Genomic DNA, 9501 nt, shown 5'->3' on the forward strand with positions numbered 1-9501 from the left:
GGGAGCTGAGGACTATCATGCCTCTCAGGCGTTTGAGGGATGGTCAAGGGCTTATTTCCTTTGTTAATCTCTTTCTCCAGGCGTCGCCGTCTTCTTTGATATGTATCGATGACAGGGGGGACGCTGCCTATTCAGGAATTTCAGGTTCCATTGGTGAAGGGAAGGACGAATTGGGCGATGCCGTTAGTTCTGACCTTTTAGGGAGAGGGGAAAGGATTCTGGAAGAACACTGGGTATCGGAATGGGGATTATGGTAGCCTTGGTTGAGCAGGATTTTAGGGAGAGGCGAGGGAAAGTAATTTACCCCGAGAGTCGTGGGGGAAAAAATGTTTTTTTTGGAGCCTGAACTTCGCTTGAAAACATCGGTATGCAGGTCTCTAGATTTCGGGCTCCAAGAGGACTCTTGGGAAGAGGAGGGAAAGGAATGGGAGGTGAGGTTTTTTCGAAAGAGGGGGTTGGTCAAGTTTGAGAAATGAGAGGGAGAAGGTGATTTCGGGGATGCAGGGGTTTCGGGATTTGGGGAAGACGTGTGGGAAGGTGGAGAAACTGGGGATGACGTGTGAGAAGATGAGATTTCGGGAGTTGAAAAGGTAGCTTTTTGGGATATTTCTGACGAAAGGTCAGAAGAAGTTGAAGGTGAAGTGATGGAAGATGGGATTTCGGAGGCTGAGGGAGCAACTTTGGGGGTGACATCTGACGAAAAGATGGAAGAGGACGTGGGGTTAGGGGAAGACGTGTGGGAGGGGGTGAGGCCATCCGGATTTGGGGGGCATCCGACGAAAATGCGGCGGGGAAAAAGTTATTTCTAGCGCTGATGTGCTTTGAGAAGTGTGGTGCCTTTGAAATATCGGGAAAACCAACCTTCATTTTTCCTCGGGATTCTCCTTTCTTATTTGAGTTTGAATTTAGGGAGGAATCAGCTGGCATTTCTCGGGATTCTCTTCGGGATACTCCTCGGGATGCTCCTTGAGAAATTGAACATTGGGGGAAACCAGCTGGCATACGTCGGGATTCACCAGATTTTGAATTTTGATGGGAGCCAGCTGGCATACCTTGGGATTCTCCTCGGGATAGAAATCGGTGACAGCACTTTGAAAGTTGAGATATCATCTGATATATTAAATCTCGAAACGCTCCCCGAGGCGTTGAAATCTGCAGACGAGTCTAACTCGGAACTCGGCAGCGAGGTTGAGTCGTCTGAGCATGATGAGTGGTTGTCTGAGTTAACTCGACTGGGAGATGATTCGGACTCGGCGAGAGGTCATCCCCTTCGTGTCTGGCAACGCTTCGGCGAGTGAAGAATACCCACTTCGCCGAACGAGACTTTGAGCCAGACGAAGTTTTCGCCGCAAATAAGTTCCAAAAACGATTTCCAGCCCACCGGGAGGATGGAACAACGAAAACCATTGCAACCTCCATGTTACGCCGCTCAGTAGTGTCTTCTGCCCTTTGATTGTTTGCCTGAACATCTCAAAAATTCGGTGCAGAATCTCCTTCGACTAGAGCTCAATCGGCAGCCCCTTGACGGAGATCCACTGACCAAGGGGACGGCATAGCTCGGTCTCCTCCCAATTCATGACATCCACAGCCGACTCATTTTCCTAGACTTCGGCATCCAAGGCTGTCGCTATGTCCTCCCTCAAGTTGAGAGAGACCAACCATCTGCGGGAGCCTAACCATGAAGTTTTGGGTAGGTAATCCGACTCTAGCTTGTCCCGGAGCCATGCTGCAAGAGAGTCCACCGTCCAGGCTTCGGACTTGGTTTCAACTATGAACACTGATTCCATCTCCCTTTTGCCTGCCGAGAGAAGATCTGGCGATAGGTGGAGGGAAGGGTTTTGGCTGTTGGTTGTGCCTTTCTGGGAGGGAGACGAAGCGCATCTGGCAACGAATTTTTGGGGAGTACTTGGTAGAGGGGGGTAGTGCAATGGGTCTTTCTCGGGTGGAGCAGGGCGGATGATGGAGGGGCTTTCACCAGTTTTCAGAGGTTGACCAGCGTATATCCCTCCCATTTTCAGGATTTCCTCTCGCAGTGGTTTCCAGCAGGGCGTGCTTCCGAAAATTTCTGAGAGATGTATCAGGGCCTTTATTAAACGCCCTCGACTCTGTATGATTTTTAATTCCCTTATTCCCTTTTTCTGGAACACCGAGAGGGAGAAAGATATATCCCCCACTCTGATCTCCCGGAGTCGTGGCTCTCTCACCGTGTCACCGTCCTCTAAGCAACGGGCGAAATTAGGGACCGCGGCCAGAGGGATTGAAACGAAGGATCGTCGATTGCCATTTCTGGACGTTAATCGAAGAGCCATTCCGAGTCTGCCTGGCTTCATCTCCAAGGTAATTTATGAGTCGCCGAATTTCCACGATTCTCTTCGTTTCCCCTTCTTTTCCGACTTCTTTCCTTTCATCGTCGACCAGCTTCCCTCTTCCTCCGTCATGACATGGTTGAGCTTAGAGCTCTTCTCAACAGTGTTGAAGGAAAAGGCAGTCTTCGTTGTCTTGGAGTTTGCTATCGTGTTTGTCCCTTTCTTTGGACCAATGGGAATTGGAAGCAAGAGTTCAGAGGCGAGCGTAGTTGCCGAAGGGAAAAGAGGCGTGTTGGGGTACCTCCCCTCCCAACGACGACGACTCATTCTCTCCTCAAAATCGCCCTCTTCCTTGTGCCTCCTTCTCCTCTCCTTCTTCAGTTGACCACTTTTCAGTTCTTTGGTGTGGGACTATTCCTTAACACTCTCCCTCATGTGTAGGCCCTCTTTTGTGGCTCTACAAGTGGATAATTTAGGTATAGGCCCTCTTTTGTGGCTCTATAAGTGGATAATTTAGGAGTAGCCCCTCTTTTGTGGCTCTATAAGTGGATAATTTAGGTGTAGACCCTCTTTTGTAGCTCTACAAGTGGATAATTTAGGTATAGGCCCACATATGAGTACCTGCTCTGATACCATAATTATCCACTTGTAGAGCCACAAAAGAGGGCCTACATGTGAGGGGGAGTGTTAAGAAATAGTCCCATATGGATTAGTGAGTACAAAGATTTTGAGTTTATTTGTTGGGAAAGATGCTTTCTAACTAATAAACTCAAGATATTTGTACTCCCTAATCCATATGGGACTATTCTTTAATAGTTAGGATTAGGTGGTACCTTCTCATGAAGGTATGTGGAGCATGAAGGATGGAGCCACGAGTTATGAGAAATCCGCGGATATGATAGTGATCATGTAGATACATGTGGTTGCACGGATAGCTTTCAGAGGAGTTTTAAGAAGATTTCCTGACTAGGAGTCAAAGAGGAGCTTGCAAATTTAGATTTGCGGCATCCTGCAAATTTAGCTACTGCATGTTGCAGCTACTTGCAGGTTTGGATGTGATTGCTGGCTTTGGGTGTTGACTGAAACTGATAGGTGATGTCAACCTTGCTCTGCCTCACTCTCTCTCTCTCTCTCTCTCTCTCTGTATCTCTCTATTTGTATCTATATCTATCTATCTATCTATTTATCTATCTATCTATATTTGTATCTCCCTATATATGTAGATATTTATATTCATTAATACATCTAATATATATATATATAGCGAGAGAGAGAGAGAGAAAGAGTTCTTGGTATTTGTTCATCTTAGGAAAGTCTGATACGTAGGGATTTTTCCATTGCTAATTTGTTTATTTTGCAGGATCCATGTATGATAAATTAAATTATCTTTTTGTTAGTATTATCTGAAACAGTGCTGATGGTTTTAACTGTTTACATTTGAAATATGTGCTTTTCTTGTGAAGGAGAAATAAATGGGTGTATACTTCAAAAAAATATTTCATGCAGGTTGGAGAGAGATGCTTTGCCACTTTTAAGGATATTGAGACAAAATTTCAAGTCAAGCATAGAGAGAGAACCTGCTTTTAATGAGGTGGTGCTTCTTATCCTTGTTCTCCCTCCTTATGTCTCTAAAAACTTACCATTACTGGGAAAAAAATTGCACTTTTTTATACAAAGAAGAAAAAGAAAAACTCGGAATAAGGTATAATTTTAATTTTTCAATCTTTTCCAGCTCATGATCTTTTTAACCCTGGACCAATGTGCGATTATTTTTAACACCCCTGCGCGTGTCGGTCATTTTTCTGCGGCTCCTATATGTGAATTATTTTTGGGTGGAAACTCATGCACTAATACTTCATTTGAATCATGTTAGAGTTGAGTTTAAGTCTATCCCAAAATGGCTAGCCGACGTTCGGAGGCTTCTTTTCCACATAATAAGCACAATACCTTTTAATCTTGGATTAATTTATTTTTGACAAACCTCATAACTCATAACTGTTTTAATAAGCTATGAAATTTTCAAACTCTACTATTAACTATTTCATCATTGTGAACATTCGTAGTTTCTCTTGCATTATTTTATTAAGTATTTTTGGTTTTGAGGAAGCGATCACATATGTTTACTGTATCCTAGCTTTTGATTCTTTAGTTGCTAGATGAAATTGCGGAGAGATTCTATGGAGTAAGGCGTACAAGTGGGCTTGGCATGTTTGGTGATTTGTTCAAGGTAATCAATTTCCAAGATTCTTGATAGAAAAATGAGTGATTTTATGTTACTTGTTTGCCTGTATCTGGGTTCTTCATACTTGAATGCTTAAAAGTTTTTAGGTGTAAAACTTTTACTTACAGTGTTTTTCTTTGTTTGCTGAACACGTCATTTTAGTTTAGTTTTTTAAACAATCCAATAGCTGTATGTTTAGATTATGCGAGCTATATTCGTGTAATCACCTTTTTTTGTTACATGAGTATTTCTTTTGAAATGCACAAACTATGTAAAAAGTGAGAGCACGGATATTTGGAGTAACTTACAACAGTGAAATCAGCTCATCAAATGACTGAAAGATGTATTAGGCCTTGAATTTTGTTTTCAATTGGTGATAATTAATTTTGGTACGAAAATGTGTGCTTACAATAGAAATGGTTAAGTGCATGAAAATTGATCATTAAACGTTCTTTCTGTTGAGGTAGTTCTTATATATGGTTTTTTATTAGCAAATAGAGAAAAGGAAAAGATAAAGAACTATGAGAAGAAAAAGGGAGATCTAGAAATAATTGCAGCGTGAAGAAGAGATAAATCTTAGCAAATAGAAGAAAGGAAAAGATACAGAATTATGACAAGAAAAGGGTGATCTAGAAATAATTGCAGCGTGAAGAAGAGATGAATCTTAGAAAATAGAAGAAAGGAAAAGATAAAGAAATATGAGAAGAAAAAGGGGGATCCAGAAATAATTGCAGCATGAAGAAGAGATAAATTAAGAGTCAGAGTGACAAAGAATACAATGAGACTTCCTGCCATTTTTCTGAAAGATGAATTAGGTAATTGTTGAATCTCTTAACCGTATGGCATCTCAGGCATAAATAGTATAAAGAAGTGTTTGAAGTAGTCTAAGAAAACCATCTTTGCGCTTGGGGCAATGACGCAGCTAGTGAGGTATTAACCGAGGCGCGTCAATTGCTGGTTGAAAACTATTTCCAAACCCCCTCTTTGGTTTGGGTTCAGCCCTGGCCATCGAGAATTTCTGGAAGGGCTCCCTACCAGGGTAAAGCCCTACAAATCTAAGGACAGAAATTTCCAAAAAAAGTAGTCTAAGAAAACCCAGTTGACCTCGAATAGATTAGATAATAGATATCCATTACAAAAAAATAATTGGTATTTTTTTTTGGTAACTAAGATAATAGATAAATAAAGTGCTTTGTTTCCCTGAATATTTTTTCCGAAAATAGCTGCTAATAAATGTATGCTGTTTTTGTTTCAGTCTATAAGTATTGATTTTGGTTTATACATTTTCAAGAGCAATAGAAAATTCTAATTTAACTTGAGAAAGAGGAAGATTGAGTACATGACGTGAGTTGACCCTAACCTTGTTTTTCAATCTGTCATTACTTCTTCCAAAGCTTTAATTCTATTAATCTTGATGGCAATTTTTTCCTTTTGAATATGATTTTTTTATGGGTATTCAGTTCCCCTGCCACATTGAGAATAGAATTTGGCTGATGCTTTAGAAGTGGCTGAAACATAAGTTTTGTATGATTTGGATTTGTTAAATTTCTGGAAAAGAGAAAAAACTTATTGACTTGTTGTAATATGAGTACATGAGCCCCTATTTATAATAGAGGAAAGTAGTAAAGTCTAACTATATTTAAACTTCTCTTGTCCCAATTATACCCAAGGTCTAACACTTAAAAATAAGTCCTAGTATAATTAAACAACTGAACATAAATAGAAGACTAACATAACTAAAACACCTTTAAATTGAGACTCTTCTGTGAGACCTCCTTCTATGAGACTCCTATAAGATTCCACCATAATAATTCTGGCTTTGTGAGACTTCTTTCTATGAGAGACATGTAAAAGTTTTTCATATTTTATCTTCAATAGGATCTTTCTTAGATTAATTTGCAAATGTTTGATATAAATATACTTGAATCTCTGTTTTAGAACCCGAACTTGACCAGTCAGTTGAACTGTGTTCTACCAAACCTGGTCCCTTGTCCGGTTTATGGGTCTAAAATTCGGCTGACTTGCCTAGGTTTGCTAGTTAAACGGGTGACCTAGCAGGTGAGCCGGGTTGGTGTCCTCCATTGTGTTGGGAAGAAGATCGCACAGAGATGGGGGAAGGGCAGCCAACAATGAGGGCTCTGACGGGAATTGTGGTGATACCCTTCCCATTTTAATCAATCAATATCTGCTCCCATTGTCTTATGGTGGCGACAGCAGGGAGAAAGGGGGCAGCCCCTCCCCTCCCCCCTGCCACTGCCAGCAGAGGTCCTTACCCTGTTTGGTAGTGGCAAGTGGGAGGGGTAGGGGCTGAACCCCCTTCTCTCTCTGTAAGAAGCGAGGGGGGGGGGGGGGAGTTGTACCTTTTTCCCCCGATAGTCAAACCTAGTTGAACCGGGTTGAATCAGGCCTACTCACCTCTCAGGGTTAATGACCGGGTCAAGTTTTATTTTTTATTTTGTACTTTTTTTTAATGTTGAATACATCTACACCCCCTTTAACCCTTGGTGAGGCTTGAACCTAAAACCTCACACTAAAAATCCCATTATGATCATTGAGCCAAAGGCCCAAGTAATGACAGGTTCGAGTTTTATAACATTGACTTGAATACTTATTATGGTGGTTTTGCCATGTTTAAGTTTTATCTTGAAATGTTGAAAGTGCCAAAGGTGATTCTCTACTTGCACTAAAAATTATGATTACTGAGATTGTAAATTTAATTCAAATCGTGATGCAGGTTATGGGAGGTGAAGGTATGGCATGAAGGTTGTCTCTCTCCCTCTGGTTCAAAGATTTTCCCCCTTCTAAATGTACTGCTCCGAAAGTAAAAATCGAGCGGTTTTCCAAGAGTTCATTATTAATTACGAAATGAGCAATGCAATGTGTTACTGGATGGTATTTGACTCCAGTCACCATATCTCAGCTTCTTTTCTTTGTCGGTAGAAGCAACTTTTTTTTTAAAACAAAAACTACATGTTGTAAGTGCATATTTATGACAAAATTCTTTGATTCAAAGGGTGCTTTATCCCTTGTGTGAATTCCTAAGTAATCAAATCATGGACTCAAGTCTTGTTTCCACTTTCACTCCTGATCATGTGAGGGAGCTACCTATTGATCTGTCAAGCTCCATGCAGCAGATAGAGGGCTTCCTCCTGTTGATCCCGCCTGGTCTTAACTCTGCAGGTTGGTGCCCCTTTGTTAACGTACTGGTGTACTTTCCTCTATATGAAGAAGACAATAGAAGAACACCTAGTTCCCATTCATATATGTACTAAAAGAACAAGCGTTGAGAGAGTTTTTAGCAAAATCTCAATCCTCCATTGGCTGGATTCGTGATTTGGCAACTCAGGAAAACCAGAATGCCAGAACAAAAACTGTCTACAAGGGGCAGTAATGACATCGACATTGTTGACAGCTACGAGAAATCGTTTGATCAACTAGATTGCAACATAATCACAATTAATAAAGTTTTAGATAATTTTATCCTATTAAATGGAAAATATATGAATAATGGTTATTTTGTACTTGATTATTCGATTATTTGAAAATATACAGATAATTTTAGTAATGTGAAAGATGTCTCTAGATTACGATCGAGACGACTATGGTGGGGCTGGTGGAAGGGATGATATACGCCCACAAGGCGGGACTAGAGGTGGCGCAGTTCCTGGAGGCGATCTCGACGGGGGCCGCCGGATCGAAGTCGTTGGACCTGTATGGGGAGAGGATCCTGAAGAAGGATTTTGAGCCAGGGTTCTATGTGAATCACTTCGTGAAGGATTTGGGGATTTGCTTGATGAAATGCCAGAGCATGGGGGTGTACCTGCCGGGGCTGGCATTGGCGCACCAGCTCTATGTTTCGTTGAAGGCTCACGGTGAAGGAAACTTGGGCACGCAGACTCTCATTCTAGCTCTGGAGTGGCTCAACAACACAAGCTTGGACAGTACTGGGAAGGCTTCCCAGTGAATTTGCCTCTCTTTTTCAATGCTTTCTCCAGAGGATTAATTGCAACATTTCTGTTTCTGAGAGTTTGGAAAGATTGTGAATAGTTCCACTCGGATGGTCTCTGTTGTTGGGAAGAAGAAAAATAAAAATTTCAAGCATGCACCCATGTCGTACTCCTGCTATCCACCCACGATATGCCGTTCTTCGCTTCGATGACACAAATTCAGCTCCTAGTTTCCCTCGCAACCAGCGACCCTCTGAAACTCCCTCCCGCTGCTCTAACCAAACAAGACTACCGCATACACTATCAAGCTTGCGGCCACTTCATCCAATATTGCTCCGACCACCATCTCATCTTGCTGGCAAAGCAGATATGCACCCATCTATTCCTTCTGAATGTTATCCAGACAACTTCCTTGGGTTGAAGCTCCTTTTGCTTTACGCCAGGTCTGGCAATATATCAGCAGCACGTCGTCTATTCGATGATATTTCTCTTATAAATATTCTCCTCAATGCCATGTTATTTGCTTACCCCACCATGACCAACACATTGATGCTATTAATTTATTCTACTCGATGAACTCCGCAACACAGTCAAACCCGATGGTTTCAGTTTGACTTCGATTTTGAAGTCCCTCTCGTCTCATACATGGCCTTTTCTGCGAGCACTGCAGGGAAAGAGATTCAAGCCTTCTCTATCTGATATGGATTTGACTCTGACGTATTTGTTTCAAATGCTTATGGGTGGTATCCACCCTGATCCTGTCACGTTTACTGTAGTACCGGCGGCTTGTGCCCATGTTGGTGCAGTAGTAGAAGCTCAAAAGATCTTTGACAGTATGCCATTGTATGAAGTTGAGCATTATGCATGTTTTGTGGAACCCTTAGCCGTGCTGGGATGCTTTCTGAAGCAGTGAACATGTCTCTATGATGCCCATTCAACCAAATGTAAATGTGTGCGGAGCATTACTAAATGGTGCAGCAATTACTCGTGATGCAGAAGTTGGAAAATTTTTCTTATGATCACCTGC

General features: G+C 41.8%; 2 protein-coding genes and 1 non-coding gene across 6 annotated transcripts in view; all 3 read left to right on the forward strand.

Moving 5' to 3' along the window:
* The window catches only part of LOC137966158 (protein GET4-like), a 63936-nt gene extending 56344 nt beyond the window's left edge, over positions 1–7592 (forward strand). For 2 of the 4 annotated variants that reach the window (XM_068812692.1, XM_068812695.1), the window contains 3 exons: positions 3813–3897; positions 4456–4533; positions 7262–7592. In XM_068812692.1, coding sequence (XP_068668793.1) covers positions 3813–3897; positions 4456–4533; positions 7262–7288 — 190 coding nt within the window. In that variant the 3' untranslated portion in view covers positions 7289–7592. Of the gene's footprint in view, positions 1–3812; positions 3898–4440; positions 4534–7261 lie in introns of those variants that run through there. The other 2 variants (XM_068812693.1, XM_068812694.1) reach the window with 2 other exon arrangements.
* Positions 5423–5574, forward strand: LOC137966782 (U4 spliceosomal RNA). The gene has a single exon (XR_011116273.1). It is a non-coding gene; the product is annotated as a U4 spliceosomal RNA (small nuclear RNA).
* A 536-nt stretch (positions 7593–8128) lies between the features above and the next one.
* On the forward strand, positions 8129–8491 carry LOC137966393 (probable 3-hydroxyisobutyrate dehydrogenase-like 1, mitochondrial). Its single transcript, XM_068812977.1, has one exon. The coding sequence runs from the start codon at positions 8129–8131 to the stop codon at positions 8489–8491; it is 363 nt and encodes a 120-aa protein (XP_068669078.1).
* Positions 8492–9501: the final 1010 nt, after the last annotated feature.

This window comes from Aristolochia californica, unplaced genomic scaffold, assembly GCF_029961685.1.
Source record: "Aristolochia californica isolate CCGP_79_NKW_82.1479 unplaced genomic scaffold, dmAriCali1.0.hap1 SCAF_5, whole genome shotgun sequence".
Classification (NCBI taxonomy): Eukaryota; Viridiplantae; Streptophyta; class Magnoliopsida; order Piperales; family Aristolochiaceae; genus Aristolochia; species Aristolochia californica.